Source organism: Staurois parvus, unplaced genomic scaffold (genome assembly GCF_062004578.1).
Source record: "Staurois parvus isolate SC_StPar_1 unplaced genomic scaffold, SC_StPar_1.0 ptg001052l, whole genome shotgun sequence".
Classification (NCBI taxonomy): Eukaryota; Metazoa; Chordata; class Amphibia; order Anura; family Ranidae; genus Staurois; species Staurois parvus.
The window spans coordinates 196,576-223,664 of record NW_028318848.1 but is presented as its reverse complement, the minus strand read 5'-3'; the positions used below and the strand labels follow the sequence as shown (position 1 = coordinate 223,664).

At 44.4% G+C, this 27,089-nt stretch overlaps 1 protein-coding gene and 1 long non-coding RNA gene across 2 annotated transcripts in view; both read right to left on the bottom strand.

The window, feature by feature from the left end:
- Positions 1-4,059: 4,059 nt before the first annotated feature.
- Positions 4,060-9,603, bottom strand: LOC149440790 (uncharacterized). The gene is made up of 2 exons (XR_016307497.1): positions 9,230-9,603; positions 4,060-4,458 (listed from the first exon to the last, which is right to left on the bottom strand). It is a non-coding gene; the product is annotated as an uncharacterized LOC149440790 (long non-coding RNA).
- Positions 9,604-10,872: 1,269 nt separating this feature from the next.
- The window catches only part of LOC149440789 (class I histocompatibility antigen, F10 alpha chain-like), a 32,860-nt gene continuing 16,643 nt past the window's right edge, over positions 10,873-27,089 (bottom strand). The window contains exons 2-4 of the mRNA XM_089658137.1: positions 16,752-17,030; positions 12,442-12,555; positions 10,873-10,922 (exon numbers count right to left, since the gene is read on the bottom strand). Coding sequence (XP_089514263.1) covers positions 10,873-10,922; positions 12,442-12,555; positions 16,752-17,030 — 443 coding nt within the window. The remainder of the gene's footprint in view (positions 10,923-12,441; positions 12,556-16,751; positions 17,031-27,089) is intronic.

Here is a 27,089-nt window from a genome sequence, read left to right as displayed (position 1 = left end):
TAGATTCCTCTAAGTTCATTTTCGGGTAGAAGGGGCGTGTGCCCTACCCGTGCCGCCATTGACGGCCTCACCTGTCGATCACCGGATCCTGGCTGGCGCCCGGCGATCGCCGAGTATCACTGACGGGGGAGAGACCTGTATGTAAACAATACAGATCTCTCCCGTCAGCTCCTGCACATTGCTTTGTATGGCTCTGCATTGCAGAGCCATACAAAGCAATGTGCTGACATAGTAAAGCACACACACAGCACACTGTAAAACAGCACACAGTTAACCCTTTGATCGCTCCTCATGTTAACCCCTTCCTGCCCAGTGTCATTAGTACAGTGTTAGTGCTTTTTATTAGTACTGATCACTCTATTAGTGTCACTTGGGATGTAAGTGGCAGTCAGTTCCCCCCCCCTCAGTGTCAGAATGCCCGCCCCAGACCCGCTATAAATCGCTGATCACTGCCATTACTAGTATATATATTTACAAATGGTGGTGTATATATACCGGAATTTTTTTTTTAGATTCTATACCTTTCACGTAACCAATTAATTTACACGTATTGGAATTTTTTTTTTAGCAAAGACATGGAACCGAATACATTTTGGCCTAAATTTATGAAGAAATTTGATTTTTAAAATTTTCTTACTGGACATGTTTAATAGCAAAAAGTCAAAAATATAGTTTTCTTCTAAATAAGACTCACCTTCCCTAATACCACAGCAGACAAGTTCACAGATTTCACACATCGGCCCTTCCACTGCCCCACTATAGGACCCTTCTCAGCACAGACTGACTATACTGGAATGTGATTGGTCGATAGAGATTATTGCATGGCATCCTTTCTCTATGTGGTGCCTTACTGAACAAACCCAGTGTAGTTATTTGTGCCACCAGGGACCCCATCCCACGAAGCAGAAAAATATAGAAACTTGTTTAGATGATTGCAAATTTCCTTTTTACATATTTGCACTGTCAATAAATTTTTTCTAAACATATCAATGTATTAAAATACAATTTATCTTGATTACATTACAAAATTCTGCATAGATAACTGCCAGATTCACAAAACTGTTTTTTTCTTTTGCAGGAAAGTAACGATGTTTACAAATAAAGTCAAATTATTTTCTCGAAATCTGTACTTGTAACTTGTTCATGCAGATTTGGCAATATATCTGTGAAGGGTGAAATGTATCCAGGTCATGGTATATCTAGCGGGGGTTAGCCTAGGTTCCCACTATGGATCACACAGGGATGCACACTGCATTCTGTACAATTCACACGTGATTCAGTGCAGTGCAAGCTGACCAATTCATTTTGAATCCACTCAAATGACACCGAAGTTCTGCATGCACCAAGTCTGGAAATGCACTGCAACCAGATCACATGGTCATGTTGTACCCTGCAATCTGGCGCAGGATACGCACTGCATTTGTGACCTGTGTTTGTGGTGTCGTTATCATTGCACTAACCCCCCTGCAGATCACAAGGGCAGTGCAGGTAGAATGCGGTGTGGGGAACCCACATGGATCACGGATTTCCTGCACCGCATTCTAGTGTGAACCGGACCTTAGTCACATGTAACCGGACTTGTTCTGTAATGTTTACATTTCACAGCCATCCAAGCAGCTTCTTACGTTGAGCAAAATGTAACTTAAAGAAGAATTTATCACTTTTTTATACGAACGAGTTCCTGATGAGACAAAGTAAATGCATTTTCCCCATCTCCTTAGGTGTCCAGGGCAGAGTGACAGGGGCTCACTCCCCCAACTCATTTACACTTCCTTTTGCAGTGATACCCCACTCTGTTGAAGCCCCCCAAAAATACCTGGGTGTGGGACAGGATGTGATATCTTCCCAGAATGCAGTGCTTGGGGAAGAGCAACCAGCCAGAACCCTGACAAGTGAGAGAGGAGGGTGGCATGACTAGCAGTAGGTTGGGTGGCCTTTAAATAGACTGTTACTTTGTTCTGACAAAGTCAGATTCTCTTTATAGGGATCCTTTTGGCAATCAAAGTACTGAAACATGTAGCAGTTCATTGACAAGTGACATGCCCTCACCAAGCCTGCTGCTGTATGGATTGCAGGATCAGTACAGATTGAAAGTGGTTGTAAACCCTTACATATACCTAGTGAAGTGACTGGCCTCGGGTGATACACAGAGATTAAACAAATTCTCCTACATAAGTTGTACCTGTTTATCTGTGGTATTCTCTACATCTATTCACAGTTCTGAATTTATAAAGCTTATCTGAGAGTTCAGAAAACTGGGACAGAAAACAGAAATTACACACTGCAGAGCTCAGTGACGAGAGTTCTGAGAGTTGATTGGAGGAAACGGCCACACCCCTCCCCCCTCCAGACAGCATACAGGTACAGAGCTGAGGCTATCAATCTGATGAAGATCCCTCCCCATCACCATTTTTCTCTTGGTGTCAGGAAAACGTTTCATGATGACAGCAGACAGAAATGACACTTCGTGCTCTTAATTGAGACAAGCACACACTATAGAGGGATGTGCTTTGTACATATTTAATGTCTGAGGTTTACAACCACTTTAACTATCCACCTTGTATTTTGCAATCTGCACCCCCAGCAAATCCCCCCATACAGTCACATTCTGAGCATGATCATTTCCACCTCTCCAGCCCTGACTGTACATACTCCACTCCTGCACTCTCATTGGGTGGTGAACCTCACCCAAGTACCAGGCCTGACCATACAGAATATTGGCCATGCTCATTTTATTTCCCGATATTTCCCAGCAGGCATTGCATGAACTCTCTGTCTGCAATGTTTATTCCACTAAAGTTTTGCTTTGTAATATAAATGTTTCATTATCACATAAAATTACTTAAAAAATAAACTGAGTATAAATGTGAACACAGTAAAGGACAAACACAACCCCATTGCAAAAGAAATTATTGATAGCAAAATGCTTGTATAATAGAAATCAGAGATCTTGAACAAAACCAACACCATACTGTATCAGCTGAACCCTTAAAGGGAACCTGTCATTATGAGCAGAAATCTAAAACATATTAAATGAAGGGTCTCTTTTCCACTGAAAGGGGTGGGATCTGTTATATTCTGAGCTCCTCTGCAGTCCTCTGACATTTCCCACCCATCCTCCATATTTTGTTTGTCACAGCTACATTGATGACTTTTTACCTTGCCAATGTTTTGTGTTTTATACTCTCTGGGCCTTTGGTCAGTTGCACATCTTATAGTCAGAACAGGCATTTAACAGATGTTTCTGAAGTTCAGCGCTCACAGTTCATCTGCATAGATTTTGCCCAAAAGTGTTCCAAAAGTGCAGCAATGAGGGAGGTCGGCTGACATGCAAGGTATCGCCGTCCATCACACATCTCTGAAAACCAACCAATAGGCTGGAAGATTGGACTGGAGAACTTGAGGTTCTTGCAGCAGACAGGAGTGATAGCTGAACAAACACAAGCATGCTCTAATATCCCTCAGCTGACACCAGATGTCAGACACCAACCTGCTAGGACTAGTAACTGAGGGGAGGACCTTGCTTGTTGTGGGAAGGAATGAGAGCAGAACTTGATTTGGGCAGCTAGAATACAGATTTCACAGCCTGTAATATCTTTGGCAACCACTAGAGGAAGACTTTACCAAAATGCAATTGTCTGTCTACACTGGGGGGGGGGGGGGGGGGGGGTAGACCCAAATCTCCCATGCAGGGCATTCTCTAACTGGCACCAGTGCTGAGCGAATGACCCCCTGAGGTTAGTACACAGAAGGGAGACACTCAGCACTGGACCCAGAAGACTGCTGATATCACTGTAGTAGCAGCAACAGCAACTACTACAGCAATTTCCAGTGTTATACAGGGAGCGGTGAGGTATGTGATATACATACATACATTGATCTAAGCCAGGCCAATGTAACTGTGCAAGAAACAGCAAACCTAGTATTCAACTTAATAATAAAATAGGATTTGTTCATTCTTCCCATCTACTCTGCAATACACAGATCTGATTTCACATATGGCAAGATCAGTTTAGCAGAAATACTTTTTTATTAAATTTACTTTTTTTTAAATTATTATTATTATAGACAAAGTAGGGAAGAGTTGGGACTATAAAATTGTTATTGCTGTGTGTGGACCCTGTCTGGGAAATTTCCCTCCAATTCCTTTCTTTTGAGGAGTGTCAGACAGAACAGGAAGTATGATAAAATCGTTCAATCAGGTAATAGACACCAATAAAAATTCATCCATCCAAAATTAATACAGGAAGGGGAGGTCCTTAAACAGAATGCTAAAAATAAATTTATATGTAAAAATGATTCTTCGTTCCAAACATCCTGAACATAGTGCTCATTATTCAATAGAAGACGGGTCCACCTGAAAGTAGAGAACAAACGCTAAAACAAGTCGGCAGATTGAAAGCAGAACGGCTCCATATCTTCCGTCTCCTTGTTGATGATCTTCAGACAATTGTCATCCTGTAAAGACAGAGATTTTTATCTTTGGTTGTACTCCAATGTAAATGTTAAAATATAAAATGACAGAAGTCTTTGTACTAACTAGGACCTCTGTTTGGACATTTGGGTGCAGTGTTGCATGACCGTGCAATTGTCAGTTAAAATAATGCAGCATCGTATTGCAAAAAAATGTCCTGGTCAAGAAGGGGGGTAAATCCTCTGGAGGGCAAGTTTCACATTTTTCTGTTTGCTGCACCATATTTCCAGCGCTGCAATATACTGTATATTGTACAGTAAGTCCCTGGGTGGCAGGCTTGTAGACGGTGGATACAGTATGTGTCACGTTGGGTTTTCGCCTACACATGGTGAGGGGCTCCAGGGTTTGTGTCTAATATGAAGAAAACAAACTGGTTTTCTCAGATCTTAAAATAAGTTCTATTGTCACACATATTCACTCTGCCCTGTTCATAGGCACTGCTGTGTCACACATTTCACAGAGCCTGCCTTCTGAACTGGTTGCTGGGAGGAAGAGTCTCAGGAGGCGGAGTCAGTACAAGAATCACTGCTTGCAGGCAACACGGTACCATGGGATATGTAGTCCTTAGAAATGGAAAGCAAACAGCAGAGGAGAAGCTGCAAAGCATGCTGGGATTCCAAGAAGTTGTGGAAATTGAGGGCTCCAGACAGGCAACACTCATAACAAGAAAGGAGATGTTTGAAGTACACTTATATTGGATTGTGAAGAATAACAGTTGGTTGTATTGTTATTACAATGCTGAGGTTATAAAATGAACGTTGTGACTATAGAACTCATCTAGATCTGATGATTCCATTATATTATCTGACATCTTCTATTACAGTATGAGATCCCCCCAAATGGATGTTTCAGTATTAGATATGGGAAGATGTCAAACTACTAATTCCTGATCTGGTGGCATACAGTAGGTGGACGGGTCCTCACACCTGGTGTATCTAATAGAAAGGTCTCATTCTCCCTGTAGGACAGACTTTCTCAATCTTTTGAACACAGAGGAACCCGACACAACTCTCCGATCTCAGGGAACCCCTGCTAAAAATTCTATATCTACAACTCATGATACATTCGTGTGATGGTCAGTGGGAAGAATGCTCCTTACATTTGTGGTCATTGGGAGGAATTAGCCCCTTATAGATCGCTATGAAGATCAATGGTGTCAGTGGGAACTTATCGGAGAGGCACATTGCTTATTGATCAAGGAACCCCTAACCACCTCTGGAGGAACCTTTGTTGGGAAACCCCGCTGTAGGATCCTATTTATATTCTGCACAGAGAGTGTTCATGCAGCTCTCAGACTCTATGGGAAGGGAGGTGAAGCTGTGAGCTCCAGCCCACCAATCACATCTGGGTGGAGTGACCCTTTAGCAGCCATTGATAAAACATTTTGCTCCTTCACATGAAAATGGCATTAGACTCAAATCAAAAAAGGTGTAACACTAGAGCTAGATTTTATGCATTTTTGCTTATTTTGATAGTAGTTTGTTTAGTTCATACATCACAAATCTTACCACAGACATGAAAATGTACTGAACACGGCACAATTCACTAAGCGGTATCTTACCTCATCCGAGTATGCAGTAGGATACCGCATAGCATTAAAAAAAAAAAAGTTTGAATTCACAAAAAAAAAAAAAAAACGCTACTAAAATACCGCATGAGTTATTTTATCAAGTCATTAAATGTTTCAGCTGTCAGAGGGATTCCCCACTGACAGCTGAATGTAAAAGAGAGAATTGCTGGCAAGTAACAAAATAATTAAAAAAATGGCATGGGGTCCCCCTCCATCCATACCAAGCCCTTCGGGTCTGTTATGGACTTTGAGGGAAACCCCCATGACATTTGTAAACAAAAAGGCATGGGGTCCCCCCAAAATCCATAACAGACACTTATCTGAGTATGCAGCTTGGAACGTCAGAAAAAGGGGGGGTGGGGGACGAGCGAGCGCCCTCTCCCCCCCCGAACCATACCAGGCCACGTGCCCTCAATATGGGGGGGTGCCCCCCCCACAAAGCACCTTGTCAAAGGGACAAGGGTCTTTCCCCACAACCCTGGCCGGTGGTTGTGGTGGTCTGCAGGCAGGGGGCTTATCGGAATCTGGAAGCCCCCTTTAGCAATGTGAATGAGTATGCAGTGCATGATACCACTACCCATTCACAAAATACAAACAAACAAAAAAAACAACACTAGAGTGAAAAATGACAAGAGAGAGTCTTTGACAAGTCATTTATTATACAAAGAAAAATAAAAGAATGTCCCCCTAAGTAGATTCAAGGTCAATCACAATGCCCACCGCCGCTACCCGAAAAAAGAGAAAAAAAAAAAGGGGTTTGCTCACCTAGTGACATGTACAGTTGTGTTCAAAATAATAGCAGTGTGTTGAAAAAAGTGAATAAAGCTCAAAATCCTTCTAATAGCTTTTATTTCCATCCACACAAATGCATTGGGAACACAACACCTTCTATTCCAAATCAAAACAGGAAGAAAAATACATCAAATTTGAGTTGTTCCTCTAACAAAATTGAAGAAAAGTGAATATTAGACTGTTCAAAAAAATCGCAGTGTTTGTATTCTTCTTTACAAACTCAAACATTCACTATATAAACTGAAAAATGTTTGAAGATTTTGCTTTCCTTTGAATCACTTAATGAATATTTGGTTGTAGTCGCACTGTTTCTGAGAACTGCTGTAAATCTGTGTTGCATGGAGTCACCCAACTTCTGGCCCCTGTGAACAGGTATTCCAGCCCAGGATGATTGGACCACATTCCACAGTTCTTCTCTATTTCTTGGTTTTGCCTCAGAAACTGCATTTTTGATGTCACCCCACAAGTTTTCTATTGGATTAAGATCCGGGGATTGGGCTGGCCACACCATAACGTCCATCTTGTTGGTCTGGAACCAAGATGTTGCACGTTTACTGGTGTGTTTGGGGTCGTTGTCTTGTTGGAACACCCATTTCAAGGGCATTTCCTCTTCAGCATAAGGCAGCATGACCTCTTCAAGTATTCTGATGTATTCAAACTGATCCATGATCCCTGGTATGCGATAAATAGGCCCAACACCGTAGTATGAGAAACATCCCCATATCATGATGCTTGCACCACCATGCTTCACTGTCTTCAGTGTACTGTGGCTTGAATTCAGTGTTTGGGGGTCGTCTGACAAACTGTCTCCGGCCACTAGACCCAAAAAGAACAATCTTACTTTCATCAGTCCACAAAATGTTGCACCATTTCTCTTTAGGCCAGTCAATGTGCTCTTTGGCAAATTGTAACCTCTTCAGCACATGTGTTTTTTCCAACAGTGGGACTTTGCGGGGGCTTCTTGCAGATAGCTTGGCTTCACATAGGCGTCTTCTAATTGTAACAGTCCTCACAGGGAACTTTACACCTTCTTTCATCTTCCTGGAGCTGATTGTTGGCGGAGTCCGCGCCATTTTGGCTATTCTTCTATCCATTTGAATGGTAGTTTTTCGCTTTCTTCCACGTCTTTCAGGTTTTGGTTGCCATTTTAAAGCATTTGCGATCATTTTAGCTGAGCAGCCTATCATTTTCTGCACTTCTTTATATGTTTTCCCCTCTCCAATCAACTTTTTAATCAAGGTACGCTGTTCTTCTGAACAATGTCTGGAATGACCCATTTTCCTCAGAATTTCAGAGAGAAATGCACTGTAACCAGCATGTACAACATTTGCTGCCTTCCTTCCTTAAATAAGGGCAATAATTGCCACCTGTTTTTCAAAGAATGAATGACCTCACTAATAGAACTCCACACTGCTATTATTTTAAACATGTCCCTTTCAATTAGTGATTCAATGACACAGAATCAGCAGCATGCATGTCATGACTGTTGGGTCTGTTGGATTTCTATTACTCTACTACACCTGCTAGTAAATTATTTGCCATGTAGAAATATCATTTCTACCAAAAACAGTGATTGATCCGGTTAGTGATGTCTGACTGCTATTATTTTGAACACAATCCCGCCCCTTTGTGACATCATCCACCCCTTACATATTTAAGATCTGTCAAGCCAGACCCCCACAACCACCAGCCAGGGTTGTGGGGAAGAGGCCCTTGTTGAGGGAATATGGCCTGGTATGGTTAAGGAGGAGTGTGGGGGTGGGGGATGTTAACTTTGGCATGGGGGTTCCCCTCAAAACCCATACAGTGGGGATCGAAAGTTTGGGCACCCCAGCTAAAAATTTGTATTAATGTGCATAAAGAAGCCAAGGAAAGATGGAAAAATCTCCAAAAGGCATCAAATTACAGATTAGACATTCTTATAATATGTCAACAAAAGTTAGATTTTATTTCCATCATTTACACTTTCAAAATAACAGAAAACCAAAAAATGGCGTCTGCAAAAAAGTTTGGGCACCCTGCAGAATTTATAGCATGCACTGCCCCCTTTGCAAAGCTGAGACCTGCCAGTGTCATGGATTGTTCTCAATCATCGTCTGGGAAGACCATGTGATGTCAATCTCAAAGGTTTTAAATGCCCAGACTCACCTGACCTTGCCCCAACAATCAGCACCATGGGTTCTTCTAAGCAGTTGTCTAGAAAACTGAAACTGAAAATAGTTGACGCTCACAGGTAATGTTCAATTTATGAGGATAAAGAAAGATGTCACAGCAATGTGATAATCAGTGACATAGAATACAAACATGCGTACTACTGTACATAACTAGACAGGAGACAGACTTATAATAGTAATACAAAGCAGACAGCTGGGTAATGACATTCAGGGACTCACATTCAGTTGTTGGAGGAGTTAGAAGAATTCTCTTCATTGTCTGCAGATAGAAAGTATTGGTAACTATGGTTAGTTTCAGCCTACAGAAATATGAATGCCTGCCCTCAGACAGCCTCTTGCACACAGATAGTTTGACCCATCAGTACCAATTCCCACAGGAATTCTGTGATCGGGGCATACGTTCACCCACCATGTCATTTTACCTGCCATAGATCTGACCGGCTGCTGGCAGCAGAGGAGGATGCTGCACCTGTGACTCCCGGGAGTCCAAAACACAGATCTGATGCTGATGGGCCAAAGCACCTGTGTGCATGTAGCCTGACCAAACAGAGAAAATGCCACCCCCACTGGGAAGTTCAGTGTGCTACTGTTTCTCCTCCCCCATCTCGCTGAGCTCCTTATGCAGCTGAGAACAGAGAGAATGTGATCACTAAGACCTCATGCACACAGGACATTAAAAAAAAAAAAGAACAGAAATAAACCCTCTCCTAGAAGCTGTCCTCCTGGCAGCAGCGTTTTTGCAGAAAAAAACACCTTATGTTTGTAAAAGTATCTAACGCTTTTACAAGCGTTTACAAGCATCAAGCACTTGGGCATGAATTCATTTCATTGGCCAGAATGATAACTTATTCTGGCAACTGAAATGAATTAACGTTCAAGCGCTAAACATGCCTAGCGTTAAGACGCGTTTACCCACGTCAAGCGTTTTTTCTGCCAAAACGCTGCTGATCCTAGACACACTGACCCTTTTTTTCTTTAATTTTCTGCTGATAAACGCTATTGCTACTAAAAGTCTATGTGTGCATGGACACATAGGATAACATGGAGGGCTGTTTTGAAGAAGTAAATCCTCTGGAACTCTCTACCCCAATCTATCAGACTATCGCCCACTTTTAGGCGATCTCTGAAAACCTCTCTCTTCAGGGAAACCTATCCTGCCTTCAGCTAATAATGGAAACTTCTATTCCTCCTACCAGTCCATCCCAGACAGTTACTACCTTTTGTACCACCAGCCCCTCCCTCTTAGATTGTAAGCTCCAAGGAGCAGGGCCCTCCTAACCCTCTTGTATTGAACTGTATTGTTGCTGTACTCTTTTATTTTGTAAAGATCTGAACAAACTGCTGGCGCTATACAAATCCTGTATAATACTAAGAAAATAAATCACCTGACGCCCCTAAACATGGCTGTAAAAAAATGCCCTGTGTGCATGAGGCTTTATAAAAAAAAAAAAAAAGACCCCTCCCCCAAAAAAAACCCAGACTGTAGTTATAATGGTCTTTATATCTATACACAAATGTTTTGCCTTTTATTTCTATTTTAAACTGAATGAGTTGTTTTACAAGGGAGGGTTCACATATACTTTAATTAACTGGAAAATAGATAATCACAGAATAAACCCGCAGCATGCAATCTGTTTGTAGATCATTTTCACTCCTGTCCCCAGTGCGATCTCTGTAGACACTGTTGCCTCTAGTTTTATGATTTGGCTTCACAGCCTCTTTAATTAAAATAAAAATCGCACTTTATAGGAGGAAAAACAACCATACATCCCCCATAGCCTCAATATCAGATCAATATGCATCACTCTACAGCTCAGCCCCCATAATATAACACTGCGGAGGGGACAGAACACATAATAATGTTACTTACTGGGAGCCGGAACATAAATATTGCCATCAGCAGGCGTCTTTCCTAAAGAAACACAGAATTTGATACATTAGGAACCAGAAAATTGCTTTTTGAAACCTTTCATATATAATAAGTCACACACATATCTTCAATTAATCACAATTTAAAAAGTATACATCTCTATTCTGTATTTGCTGGTACTTTGTTTTTAATGAAGTGGAGACCTTCGGATGGTTTTCACTGATGCTGGTCGGTGAGATTTCCTGTTCCAAATGACATCAATGGTCTTCCAAGATTACCCTAAACGTTTGGAGATAATCCTGAACAATATCTGTATAATATCTGTTCCAGCCGTTTGCCTGTGTTACCGGAGCCACCCTGGACTTCACTGTGAGGGACGCGGTTTATGAGGATAATAGCAAGAAGCTGTTCTTGTTGTGAACTGTTTACTGAAGTGATGATTCTCAGCCAGACTTCTCATAGAGACCATACTATACAGCCACATGTTACCATGACTGAGCCACATAGACATTGCTGGGAGGACTCCATGTTAGTGCAGCTTTCATCATCTATTGTGTATTATTCTGCAGTGTATTCATGCTTTCCCCATTCTGGACCTGTCTTGCATTATAGATTCTAACATTGTACCTGTTTAGGCTGGCCATACATTATACAATTTTCCTTTAGATTTACCAAAACCATATCATATGAGGTCAAAGCTAAACACTTTCAATTTGTATGCAATCAGGCAGGCCCTTGCACTACATAGCTGAAGGTAGATCTAAAGGAAATTGAACAAGAAAATTATATAATGTATGGCCAGCTTTAGTGAACTACAAGTTACAGTCACCGTCTGGCCAATTACCAATTCTGTTACAACTTTAAAATCTAACATATTGAACTAGGGACTGTAATTGGAGAGCTTGCTTTTAGAAATGTTCAATAACAGAACCATATGAAGGCCTTTAAAATGGATACTAAAAAGGTTCTTTTTTTTTTATATACAAAATAACAAACATGTTATACTTACCTGCTGTGTGTAGTGGTTTTGCACAGAGCAACCTGCATCCTCCTCTTCTTGAGTCCCCTGCTGGCACTCCTCCTTTCTGTTGGGTGCCCCCATAGCAAGCACCTTGCTATGGGGGCACCCAAGCAGGTGTGTTCTCAAGTCGTTGCTCCGTGTGTCCATTCACACATGGAGCCCCCCCTTATTGGCTGACTTGCTATGATTGACAGCAGTGGGAGCCAATGGCTCCTGCTTGCTGTCTCAGCCAATGAGGAGGCAGATACCCAGGACAGCCAAGGCTGTTGTGCACATTGATGGATCTCGATGGGGTTCAGGCAAGTAATGAGGGGGCTGGGGGCACTGCTGCACACAGGTTTTTTCCCTTCATGCATAGAATACATGAAGGTAAAAAAAACCTCGAGCCTTTACAACCACTATAAATATCCCTCTGTGCTGACACATCATTTTCTTCGTTGTCCATATACAAGGGCTTCCTGCTGATCAGTGTGTAGGACTCATGTCTGGTTCTCCTATATGATGAATAGAGCTCTGGTGTGTAATGTGCAGTAATCTCACCTGAAGCGGAGCGTTTCCTGTATATGACGACTCCAATAACGGCCCCGATAATCAGCGCTACAGCAACGACCACAACAACCCCGATAATTATAGGAATATTGTCCTTAGGGGGATCTGGGGGAAACACAGAAGTAACATGATGTGAGATCTACTGACAGTCTTGTGTATTTAGTCCCAGAATCAGCTGATTGCAGGTCATAGAAGCACATTGTTCCTGCATTGTTCCATCATATCATTACAAGTGCACATTATAATTCACTAAATGAGATATAATGGTCTATAATGAAGAAACAGACTCACACATGGATGATGTCAGTGCCAGGAGGATGGATTTGAGCACAGCCAGGTCCACAGAGATTTGGGTTTGTGGAATGTGTAGAATAGACCTGACACTTCATAAACATGTGTGCGGTGTTGGGGGGGAACATGAAGGATAACAATCACCAGTCCACCATAAATAACACAGTGCAGTCAGCAGGCATCAGTGTGATCATCGTGGAAGGAACACCTCGGGAAGGGTGCAAATTCTTCCAAATCATTTACAAAGAGAAGGTGTGCTAAAGAGGTTCTATATACAGAATAATGTCTGTGTACAGCACAGTGCACTGGTATGGTACAGCAACTAATAGTAGAAGCAGATAACTGGGGCCCATTCTCACTGTAACAGAGCTTTCTGAATGGACCATCAATGCACCTCATTGCACAACAAAGGTCCTTCCCCATTACTATACAGCCCAGCTACAGGAGTTAGTCAAAATCTACCCTTGTAGTGGGGGTAGGTCTAGGGGGTAGAATCAAACAATATAATTAACCCTCACCCCCCAGTCCAGTGTTGTCCTCTTCTCCACCCAAAGCTCCAGCCTATGTGTGGTCCTTTCACTAATAACTCTCCATGGAGGGGGCAATAGTGCGACCACGGCCATGAGCAGCTTAGCCACTTCTGGAGTTTCTGGTGGTTGTACCGGTGTGATGCCAGCAGCTACAGGCATCACCCTGATACAGTTTTTTACAGCTGGCGGTCGGCTCTCTTGTACAAGCAATCGGAGCAGCTAACTAGCAGCTCAATGGCTTGCACAACCAGGAAGGGAGCCCCCCCCCCCCCTTCCGCTGCCTTCCAAGGCTCTCTTGGGATCTCCCATCCCACCGGAGTCCTGAGCAACCAGCCGGTGTGTCCGACATTTACTTGGCTGTCATGCTGACCCTCTGGATTCATTATTTTCTAATGTTATTGACCTGGAACAAATATGCAAATCAACTAAGTCAGAGTAAAACTTGGACTCTTTATTTGTATACCTGTTCTAGGTTTGTGAAGCCAAAAGGGTCAGTGTGACAAACAGGCAATTATCAACCAGTCAGCAATGGCAGCCTCTATGGCCTCCTTTAAAGTGTTACGAAACGCAGGACCCGGCATTCACTATATCTGCTCTCCACGGATCCTGCATTCACTATATCTGGTCTCCCCGGACCCTGCATTCACTATATGTGGTCTCCCCGGACCCTGCATTCACTATATCGGTCCCCCAGGACCCGGCATTCACTATATCCGGTCTCCCCGTACCCGGCATTCACTATATCTGGTCTCCCCAGACCCGGCATTCACTATATCGGTCTCCCAGGACCCGGCATTCACTATATCCGGTCTCCCCGGACCCGGCATTCACTATATGTGGTCTCCCCAGACCCGGCATTCACTATATGTGGTCTCCCCGAACCCGGCATTCACTATATCCGGTCTCCCCAGACCCGGCATTCACTATATCTGGTCTCCCCGGACCCTGCATTCACTATATCCGGTCTCCCCAGACCCGGCATTCACTATATCTGGTCTCCCCGGACCCTGCATTCACTATATCTGGTCTCCCCGGACCCTGCATTCACTATATCTGGTCTCCCTGGACCCTGCATTCACTATATCTGGTCTCCCCGGACCCGGCATTCACTATATCTGGTCTCCCTGGACCCTGCATTCACTATATCTGGTCTCCCCGGACCCTGCATTCACTATATCTGGTCTCCCCGGACCCTGCATTCACTATATCCGGTCTCCCTGGACCCTGCATGCACTATATCTGGTCTCTCACAGTACACAGAAATGCAATTATTTTAGCAAACATAAACTGCTTAATACCTTTTCTCACCAGCAGTATGTAGTCTTGTGACTTCTATCAGTGTCTGGTCGAGCACTGGCTACTCTTGTAGGAGGAGTTTTCATTCTCCTCTGACTATCCTACAAGGCTGCATAACCCCTGACCCTCTGTTTGGACAGCTCTGATTGGCCCCGTGCTGATCACATGCCCCTCCCAAAAAAAAAAAAACAGAAATGAAAAACACCCCTATCAATACACAGTAAACAGAGCATGTGTAGACTTGCCACTGCTGCTCTAACTATGGCTGATGGATTGGGAAACGCAAAAGAAGGGCAGGATCAGAGAAGACAGGATCAAACAGCCTTTTTTACACAAGGCAGAGGATTACCCTCTTAAGTTCCACAGTGAGTATAATAAGCATGCTTTACAACATATACAGACTGATTTTACTGTTGTGGGTTTAGTAACACTTTATCTGTAAATTCTCAGTTATGTATGAACTAACCCTTTAAATCCAGAGTTACCGAGGTACAAAAGAAGAACAAATCCCTCCATTGGCAATGTTACAGAACAGAACATGGGAGAAATACTTTTGCTAATGATTAACATATCAAGAACAATATATCTTATATATGTGACAGTGATCATTGGTACAATATGAAATGATGACATGCCAATGACATGGAGATTCTGGAATTTTCTACAGATAACCATACAAAGGCAGATCTTTCATTGTAAATGGATTTCAAATCTCAACAAATCACCGACCAGCCTCAGTGCAGGAAATACTACCCCAGATACTGCTGTGTACGGTCTGAATGCTATTTCTGTATTTCAGTACTTTGTTTTGTTCCTCGGTTGCACTCGTTCTCATTCATTTAGTGACACAAACACAGCCGGCTTATTACAAAGGATGTTTCCATTTTAGCATTACTTGTGATAAACACACAGGGGGAGATTTACTAAAACCGGAGCACTCAGAATCTGGTGCAGCTGTGCATGGGAGCCAATCAGCTTCTAGCTTCAGCTTGTTCAATGACAATAAAACCTGGAAGCTGATTGGTTTCTATACAGAGCTGCACCAGATTTGAGTAATTTATTATTATTATACAGTATTTATAAAGCACCAACAGTTCGCTCAGCGCTGTACATTACAAAGGGGGACAGAACATGTGACAGAACAATACCAATACAATGCAAAACATGAGGGGATTGAGGGCCCTGCTCTTTGGAGCTTACAATCTAGGAGGGAGGGGATGGTGGCACAGGAGGAGATAGCTGTGGGGGATGGAGTGGTAGGAAGAGTGGAGGAGGTCGGCAAATTAGTAGGGGGTGGGGTAGGCTTCCCTGAAGAGATGGGTTTTCAGGGTGCGCCTAAAGGAGAGGAGAGTAGGTGATAATCTGATGGGTTGGGGCAGAGAGTTCCAGAGGATGGGTGACACCCTGGAGAAGTCCTGGAGGCGGGCATGGGAGGAGGAGACCAGGGAACTAGAGAGAAGGCGGTCTTGTGAGGAGCGGAGTGTGCGTGTTGGGCGGTACTTGGATATTAGGTCAGTGATGTAGTACGGGGCAGTATGGTGGACGGCTTTGTACGTCAGTGTTAGGATTTTGAATTTGATCCGTTGCGCAATCGGAAGCCAATGGAGGGATTGGCAGAGGGGGGTGGCAGAGACGGAGCGGTTGGAAAGGTGAATGAGTCTGGCAGCCGTATTCAGGATTGACTGAAGAGGGGATAGCCAGCGGCGAGGCAGGCCAGTGAGGAGGGAGTTGCAGTAGTCCAGTCGTGATATGATGAGGGAGTGGATGAGCTGTTTAGTGGTTTCTGGGGTTAGGAACGGGCGGATTTTGGAGATGTTGCGGAGGTGGAGTCTGCACGAGTTTGTTAAAGAGTGGACTTGGGGCTGGAAGGATAGGTTGGAGTCCAGAATGACACCAAGTACTCTGGCCTGCGGGGCGGGTTTGATGGTGGCGTTGTTGGACGTGTTTGAGAAGTCAATGGGGGGTGGTGTCCGGGCTGGGGGGAAGACAAGAAACTCGGTTTTGGAGAGATTCAGTTTAAGGAAGTGGAGTGACATCCAGTCTGATATGTCGCTCAGTAGGTGTGTGATTCGGTCGGAGACTGAGGGGGTGAGGTGGGGGGTTGAGAGATAGATTTGTGTGTCGTCGGCATAGAGGTATAACCCCGTGGTGTATGGACAGATAGCAGAAGTCCTACTCACTCACCCCATTTCACACTGAGAGTCTCATCCCCCAGGCTGGTGTGGTCCACATGACAGAAGTAAGTGTCTCCCTCCTTGGTTGGGACTTCCACGCTGACTCTGGTCTGATAGGTGCCATCAGGATGGGGGAGAATTGGAGTCATTTCATCTGAAGGAACATGGTCCTCCCCATTCCTCATCCACTTCACATCCACAGGTCGGGGGTGAAACCCGTACACCAGGCAATGAAGTCTGGTCACATCATCCGACTGACGGCGGCCCCACACCTGCACCTCTGGACGCACTGAGAGAGAGAAAACAAGGTATGTGATCTACTGACAAATGTAATCTATGTTCTCCTATGAGATGAATGTGGACACATACAGTATGATGATCTCCAGCATAGAACTATGAGGCCACAGTCCCCACCATTCACTCTAATAGAAGGTGAGCTGTCAGTGATGTCAGTGGGGTGTAGATCCATCAACACAGAGCAGTCCTGAGGACATCCCTTCAGAAGACGATCCATCATGCATCCCATTGACAGGAAGCGGCCTGTCTGACTCCCAGGATGGCTCACACTGATCAGTACTTTTTGTCTTTTAACCACTTGTCCTCTGGAGGATTTACCCCCCTTCCTGACCAGGCCATTATTTGCGATACAGCTCTGCGTTACTTTAACTGACAATTGCGCGGTCATGCAACGCTGCATCCAATGACAATTTTGAAAGATAAAAAAAATATTTTTTTTATTTTCTGCTCTAAAACATAATAAAAAAAAATTAAAAATCAAACTTCATAAAATTTAAACCAAAATGTATTCTGCTACATATTTTTGGTAAAAAAAAAATCCCAACAAGTGTATATTGATTAGTTTGTGCAAATGTTATAGCGTCTACAAACTATGGTACATATAATGGATTTTTTTTTATACTAGTAATGGCGGAGATCAGCAGCTTATAGCAGGACTGCGATATTGCGGTGGACATTTTTACACTGACACTGTGGGAACCAGTGACACGAATACAGTGATCAGTGCTAAAATTAGGCACTGAAACTGTACTAATTACACTGCCTGGGAAGAGGTTAACTTCTAGGGCAGTGGATCCCAAACTGCAGTCAGGGGGCCAGAAATTGTCCTTTGCTTGCCTTTATCCGGCCCCTGGGGAGGGAATTATTCCTCTTACTGATACCAACAATGGGGGCATAATTTTTGCCACTGACACCCACAATGGGGCATTATTCCTCCCACTGACACCAATGATGGGGCACTATTCCTCCCACTGACACCAATGATGGGGCACTGTTCCTCCCACTGACACCAATGATGGGGCACTATTCCTCCCACTGACACCAATGATGGGGCACTATTCCTCCCACTGACACCAATGATGGGACACTATTCCTCCCACTGACACCAATGATGGGGCACTATTCCTCCCACTGATACCAATGATGGGGCACTATTCCTCCCACTGACACCAATGATGGGGCACTATTCCTCCCACTGACACCAATGATGGGGCACTATTCCTCCCACTGATACCAATGATGGGGCACTATTCCTCCCACTGACACCAATGATGGGGCACTATTCCTCCCACTGATACCAATGATGGGGCACTATTCTTCCCACTGATACCAATGCTGGGGCACTATCCCTCCCACTAAAGATGTGACATTGTTTACTCCCACTGACACCAGGACATTTCCTACTTCCACTGGCCAAAGTCTGGCCCCCCTGAAGTCTAATCAATCATCTAAGGCAGGGGTGTCCAAACTTTTTTCAAAGAGGGCCAGATTGGATGAAGTGAACATGGTGGAGGGCCGAACATTTTTCCAAACATTCTTTGAACCATTACAATTAAATGCAAATAAATTATTTTATGCCAAGTTACCGTATTTTTCGCCGTATAAGACGCACCTGACCATAAGACGCACCTAGGTTTTAGAGGCAGAAAACAGGAAAAAAAAATTCTGAACTAATGGACTGCAGACACAGTACAGGAGATGACCAGAGACTGCGGACAGCACAGGGATGACCAGAGACTGCGGACAGCACAGGGATGACCAGAGACTGCGGACAGCACAGGGATGACCAGAGACTGCGGACAGCACAGGGATGACCAGAGACTGCGGACAGTACAGATGACTGCTGACCTTTGGGGAGGGGGGAGCGGGTACCTGAATTTGACAGGTACCCGCTCTTACTTCCGCAGTTGTTCTTTGATCTTACCTGTTCCTCGATCCAGCCGCGCGCTGTCTTCCCGGCTTCTGTAATGGCGCTCGGCATGACAGCCGGGTGCCCAGTGCGCATGAGCGAGAAGCACTTGCGCTTTGTGATTGGTCCGGCGGCTTCTGGGATCTGTCATGTGTCCCAGGTACCACCTTACCATTCACAAAAAGCACCGCTTCTTGCGCATGCGCACTTGGCACCCGGCTGTCATGCCCAGTGCCCACACTACAGAAGCCGGGAAGACAGCGCGCCGCTGGATAGAGGAACAGGTAAGGTCCCGCTGCAGAGCTAAGCGGCCGGCCCGGTATTCTGACACGGCCGCGGTGGAAATACCGGACCGGCCGCTCCATAAGACACACTGACACACTGACATGGAGGGCCGTATTAAACCGACCCTCGGGCCGTAAATGGCCCTCGGGCCGGACTTTGGACATGCCTGATCTAAGGTGATCAAAGGGTTAAGTGTGTACTTAGGTGGTGCTTTTACTAGGGGAGGTGATCAGAGCTGTCTTTAACCTGTTCCCGCCCCGCCAATAACAGAATGATGGCCCAGCGGAATCTCATCGATCTGGGTGGGCATCATAATGTCGTTCCTGGATTGTGTCGTGCTGTGGCGAAATCTGTCACCGGCTGTGTACCTCCGATCGAGCCGATGACAGATCTGTGTACCAGTCCATTGCCAGTACCATGTGACTAATCACAGCACATCACATGGATGGCTTCCTTTCATGCCATCCATTGTACACAATTGTGTCACTAGTTGTGATTGGTCACATGTACAGACTGGGCCAATCACAGCCCATCTGTGTCATGTGATTAGCCGTGGCCAATCACAGCTATTCACAACAAAAAAACCTGAATGAATCAATTTAATTCAGTTAAATGCTTGCTTATAGCAAATAAAATTCTTTGCTATAAGCAATCATGTATAAAAAAAAGAAAATACTGATCACCTCTCCAAAGGAGTACAATGATACCAATAATCTGGTTATTGTGTATTATGAAAAAAAAAAAAAACTAAATAAAAAATTGAAAAACCAAGTATTTTTTTTTTTTTTGTACTGCCACCAGTCAGTGTCCCTGATCACCACCAAACCAGTTATATGATGATGCTGTACTGCTGCATTGGTGACAGTATGTAAACCACCCCCCCCCCCCAAAAAAAACATTTGTGAAAAATAATTTTTTAATTTCTTCATTTTCCAAAAAAATGGCAAAAAAAATTACAACTTCAAAAAACTTGCCACGCCTCTTACTAAATACCTCCGACTGTCTACTTTAAAAAAAAGGGGGTCTTCTGTACTGTTCTGACATTTTTGGGCCTCAAGAAATTAGATTGGCCATCAGTACATCAGGATTGATTGATTTTCAGACATAGAACATAGTTTGTGGACTCATCATTTTAGCTTTCCTACAGAATAAATAATTGTAAAGGAAATTTGCTAATTCTGTATAAAAACTGTATTTTATTTTGTGTGCTTTGCCTATGTATTGTACACGGCACTCTGTGCACACGGCACTAATAATCTTCTCATTACATGTTTGCATTCTTTCAAGCCCTGATTTGAATTTACCTGCCTATGTAATGCCCCTCGTTACTGTAAAATACAGGATTGTCTCAATATTTTGTTAACTTGTATTGGTGAGAAAAGTCCAAAAAAGAAAGTCCTTCCAGCTCTTGCATAATCAAGATACTGTATATATCCATATACATATGTATTCACATAGACTAACAATAGTCTGTTTATCTCACTTTTCCCAATCTAGAACAAATACAAATCTAACAACACAATTCTTCTATTAAGATCCAACACATTCATACAAATGTTAGTAATGTTAATAAGCAGATATTAGGTTATGGAAAGCTTCTAACAGTTACCATAAAGTACAATTGTAATATTAATGTGATCCCTACATAATCATGTGTATAAAATACTTCAAATACAAATAAACACAACAGTTATTTGGAAAGATGCCGAGTGTAAGGTTTGTGTCTGTTCCCCACTGCAGTACAGTGATCCCTCGTTTTTCGCTGTTAATGGGGACCAGAACCTCCCGCAAAAGCTGAAAAACCGCGAAGTAGTATTTGCCCCTAGGAATTTTTCTGTATGCGGGTACTGTACAAGAATGTTTTAAATATGTAAACATCATGGACTAGACTGGCGAGATACAACAAGGGAAGATGCTAAGTGAGGCTGCAATGATGCGCAGACAATCAACTCACAGGGATAAATCCACTCATACTCTTATTGGTCGATGTCACACCGGAAACCAATCACGCGCCTTTATGAAAGCCCGTGGTATGTACAGTACTCTGAGTCAACTCATCTCTTTGGTTGACATGCAGGGATCCTTCTCTTTTGCGCATCAACATGAAACAACACTCCTTTCCACAATGTGGCTGCTGACCCGCGAAGTACTGAAGCCGCAAAACATGAAGCGCGAAGTGGCGAGGGAACACTGTATTTATTAACAACCAGCCTACCGGGCACTTAGACCCCCTTCCTGCCCGAGCCAATTTCCAGCTTTCAGCGGTATCACACTTTGAATGACAATTGCGCGGTCATGCAACACTGTGCCCATATGACATTTTTTATCATTTTTTTGTGACAGATAGAGCTTTCTTTTGGTGGTATTTAATCACCTCGGGGTTTTCTATTTTTTCTTAAACAAACCAAAAACCACTGAAAATTTAGAAAAAAAAAAGTTTTTTCTTAGTTTTTGTTATAAAATTTTGTAAATAAGTGATTTTTCTCCTTCACTGATGTGCGCTAATGAGGTTGTAGTGATGGGCACTGATAGGCTGCACTGATGGACACTTATAGGTGGCACTGATGGACACTGATGAGGAGGCACTGGTAGGTAGCACTGATGGGCATTGAGAGGCATCACTGATGGGCACTGAAAGGCAGCACTCATATGGCACTGATAGGTGGCACTTATATCCGGCACTGACTGGCACTGTTAGGCGGCACTGATACATGACACTGACTGGCACTGATGGGTGACACTGAAAGGTAGCTCAGATGGGCACTGATATGTGGCATTGATGTGCACTGGTAGGCACTGAAATGTGGCACTGGCAGGTAGAATGGATGAGCACTGACACATGGCACTGATGGACACTGACAGGTAACACTGATGGGGCTACACTGATCATCAGGGCACACTGATCATCAATGCCCTGATGATCAGTGTAGATGTCCCCTCTGAGGAATGCCAATTACCGGCTCTCCTCTGTCAGTGTGACTGCTCGTGAGAGAAATGCCGATAACCTGCATTTCCCTGTTTACATGCGATCAGCTGTGATTGGACACAGCTGATCACATAACCGAGCCGACATCTTTGGCTTTTTCCATAGATCAGTGATCCGCTGTGTCTGAGGGACACAGCGCACCGCCGATCGCCACGCGCTCCCAGAGCCACGCATGCGTGGTGAGAATTGGAAGACGTCATATGACGTCCTCCCAGAACGAGAGAACCGCCTTGCGCCCATCATTATACTATATGGCAGGCGGGAGGTGGTTAAATTGGAACCACTGTCATGGAAATTTTGTATTGTTGGTCGAACTTTAAATGTGTCATATATTCGTGTTATTCATATGTCTCTCGTGTGGCTTAATTAAAGCTCTGAAGGCTGCAATTGGGCCATGCGCATGTACAATGTATGTATTACAGTACTCGGCTTGGTAATGGATGAGATGGCAGATCTGCGCTTATAGACCGGCGTGTATACCACCACGGCATTCCATGCGAATGCTGCTGTCAGTAGACCGTGGGCCTGTATCCACATATCAGCAGCATGGTACCACGTGGGCTTCATAACGCAATGCGCAAGCGGTGTGAACTCCACGTGTAGGCTTATGCATATCTTACAACCCATTACCAACTTGAAACTGTATCTTGGATGGATGTGTTTTAATAAAGATCGTATCGGGCCCATCCAGGTACAGACTGATATTTTTAGGGAGTGCTTGTGCAGAGAATTTTACATACCAATAGAAGCTAGTAGGACAGGAAATATGACCTCAGATGGCTCATAGGGGGGAAGGGGAGGAAGTCTGCTGACCTCAGAAGGTTCATGGGGGAGGACCAGTGATAGATAATAGGAAAGGCTATGCTCCAATTGGAATGTACATCTTCTGTATAGGCAATCCCCATTGCATTGTTCGGTGGGAGGGGTTTGACTTTATTCATGTGGGGGGCATGTGTGTATTTTTAATAAAAACAGAGAGCTGAGCCTAAAGCCGGCCCTTATGTGGATTGCAACCAGCCTTAGAGTGTCGTGTGATCATTCTAGGGTAACGGAGCTCCAAATCACCTACAAATCAACAGGACCAAAGTATTTGGATGGGCAGGAATCGTGTAGTTTGGCTGCAGTCGTGGTAAGCGAAATTCACACAGCTTTATGGGGGATTTCTGCGCATCCAACTGCGAGTACTCACGGTAAGGAGAAATTCGTTAAAGCGAATTTCCAAGACAGTTTGGCGAGCCTGGTGGATACTAACGCGTATTCTTGCGTAGCTAACCTAGAACGAGGGGGGAATGGCCATCATGAACTAGCAAAAAGTATGCCGGCACATTTCAGGTCTCTCTGCCATTAAGAGGATCGCTTTTTGCGTGTTCGTGTGGCTGATTTCGCTCTCTGTTAGCTAACAAGAAATACCGCTTGGCAAGGACCTCATTTTTTGTCCTAAACTCTTGATTTGTGGGTGAAAAGACAAGGGTTTGTCTCTGCTGAGAGCAGCAGGAGGGGTGGGTTTTGGTTGGCTGGATTTGGTCAAGTTTAAAAATCTTCCAACCAAAAATTAAACGGGTATATGTTTTAGTGGGTAAAAGTTGTTGCATAGTGTTAGGTAAGTATTTGTGGGCTGTAGGTACTGTGGTGATTGCTTTACCCCCTCCACGTGAGGTAATTATTACAGTGCTGAAAGGCTTAGGTTAATTGTTAACTGTTGTAAGATCTCTGTGTGTATGTGATCTGTACAATGTTTTGTGGTACTACTGCTCCCAGCAAGCATGCAGCAGGGGGTCCTTTCTGTTACATGTGCATGTTAGTGTGATATGTTGGTGTTTTATGTCCGTTCTGTGATTGTGCCCAAATTGTGTTGTATGTGTGCTTCATATTGTTGTGTAATTGTCCAGTGTATGTTCTGTCTAAAAGTCTGTTTTATGTAAGAGGCAATTTTGAGGCTAGAGGCTGCCGTGTGCTTCCCTGTGGGGGGCCATTCTAGCGTTACCATGTGCTTCCCTGTGGGGGGTCATTCTAGTATCTGCCATGTGCTCCTCTGTGGGGGGTCATTTTCTTGACTAAACCACATGGACTCCTTTTGTTTGGTGGCCATTTCGTTGGCTACCATATGTGCAGTAATCTCTATGCAATGTGCATGAAGTTTCCTATATGCATTTGACCCATATTGTGTTTTTAATCCAAATTTTTTACAGTTTCATTTGTTTGCTTTTAGCTTTAAATTTGCGTATTGCCAGCCAATTTAAAGTGTATTAAGCGAGTTTTCCCTTCACGTGTTCCACATTTAATGAGCGCGGTGTAGTCTGGGTTTTTGCACATAGATTTCTTGTATAGTGATTATGTTTTTCTTGTGTTTTTCCTGTTAAAAGTAGTTCCTTATTGTAAAGCGGGTTTGTTTTAAGCTGCTGTGTCGCGTGTTTCACGTCCAGCAGACTTTTTGTGTAAACGGTTCTAGGTGGTTGCAGTAAAGATTGCGTGTATAACGTGGATCGTTTAGCGGTGCTGATAGGAGTGATTTTTGCGTCAGCAACAAGGTTACTTTTGGCGCAGTTTTTCGGTTTACCTCTGTGTAATTGTTTTACTGTGAAACGTCCCGTGTTTTTCATAAGGATCCACTTTGTCCTTTTTAACAGTTTTTCAGGTTGAAAAGAGTTTTTTTTCTGTGTGTATTAGGAAAGTTTTTTTCTTTACACAAATTTCCTAAAGGTCAGTTAGTAGGTTTCTGCCCAACCAGTGACCCCTAAGTAACATCCAAGAACCCCTCTTTTTGTTTTGACTTGTGTTAGCTTCTGTGTGCAGGGAGAGAAAAGCCACTTTCATCATTGTGCGGTGTGGCCTGCCAAACACAGTGGGTGATGAGAGCCACATAAATTACGCTGTGCGAGTGGGCGGTCCAGGGAAGTCCTGGTCACCACAAACACTTCGGGTGGTCAGGATCACACAAATTGCGCTGTGGGAGTGGGAGGTGTGCTCTCAGTCTGACCGCCACTTGATGCGCTTCGGGTGATCGATAAGTATCACATAAATTACGCTGTGCTGGGAAAGTGGTGGAATCAGGCCTCTCGGTAGGATCCCACCGAGTGCTCCAGGGGGTAAACAGGTACCCGGACGCGGGATATATACCAGTGACTAGTCACGATGGGCAGTAGTCAGTCCATGAAGAGAGAGGGGGAAGCAGCCCTCTTCAGGGTAAGGACAGCTGCACAACTGATGAAGGTGAGTTTGGGGGGGAAGTCTACAGAACCCCTCAAAAGGTGGAATAAATGGTCGAAGGGTACCAGATGGGAAATTCCCCGGGAAGGTACATTTGACGCATGGAGGTGGGAAAAATTCATCTCTGAATTTGAACCACGGATGCAGGCGTCAGAACTAGAGATCGCACAGCTATGGCTTCACAGGTCAATCCGATTAGGGAAGCAGGGCATACATAAACTGGTGTCTGTCCGGAAGAACCAGGTGATGTATACCTGGCCTCCAGAGGGAATAAAACAGGAGGATCCAGTGTCAGAGGTGGAGGAAGCTCTTTCAGGGCTGACTCTACTAAGGCAGGCAGGATCAGGGTCTGCTGGGGTTCTCCAACAACCAACAGTGGCTGAGATAAGTATAACTGCACCTGTCTCTTCTGTTAGTGACGTCACTCTTGACATACCTTCTGTGTCTTCTGTCTCTATGCCTCAGCCTCTGCCTCTACCTCTCCCTTCTCCCTGCTTCACCCCAGCTCCTTCTGTTTCCAACTATGAAGCCTACTCAACAACCGATTTGCAGACTATCTGTGAATCAAGGGGAATAGACACCCGGTTAAAAAAACAGGGCGGATTGCATCAAAGCGCTACGAACCACTGATCAGACCCCTGCCCCCCAGCTATACCCTGATCTGAGGGACCTCAAACCTGAAGGTGCAGTAAGCGAGGTGGTTAATCTAAGCCCACCGATGAAGCTGGGCCAGCCCTTGCACTCTTCCCGGACCGAGGCCTATCCAGTCAGGGTGCAGCAATTTGAAGGTCCTCCCAATGCACGGGGGGAACGGACTTTAGGGGAACGGGTAGTTTGGCATGTCCCTTTCACCCCGGCAGAGATCCGCACTATTCTGGCTGAGCTCCCGGACTATCGAGTCAATCCGAGAGGATTTGCTCGAATGTTTGGACAAAACCAGTTTAGCTATGGTATGAGCGGGTCAGATTGTGCACAGATCCTACGGGCAAAGGTGGGCATGGAAGTGGCCAGTACAGTGATTGCAGGGTGCTCTATAACCACGCATGAGGAGATGACTTCAGGGGGCAAAGAGTTCTGTACACAGCTAAAGGCAAAGCTTCCAGAAATGTATGGTGCTACCTCTACTACGGACATGATGAAGCTCACCCAGGGTCCTAATGAGGAAAGCGCCTGCTTCTGGCGCCGTCTCAAGCAGACGGCACTGGATGCGGATCTGGAAGTTGGACCTGATGCTCCAACTGAAGGGGTAAAGGTGACCGCGACGCACATTCTGTTGCGGGCCAAATTTTTGGAAGGCATCAATATTAAAATTCGGGAAAGGCTGGTTCTGGCCCGACCCGAATATAATGAGATGTCTATCCCTGCTATCCTTTCCACTCTTGCGGCAATAGAGAGGGAAATGGATAGAAGAAAACAAGACAAGGCCAAAGTTCTTATGTCCCAGACCCCACACGAAAAACCAAGGGATCTGGGTCACAGGAAGGATAGGCCCCCACCCAGGTGCTTCCAGTGCCACCAAACGGGGCACATGAGGAGGAGCTGTCCCCAATTACCTAAAGGTCGGTGGCAGTTCATTCCTGATGAGTCCTCCGCCCCTATGACCACCATGGTAAGTAACTCCTATGAATTCTCATAGGAAGTTGACAAATCGGTGTCGGCCCAGA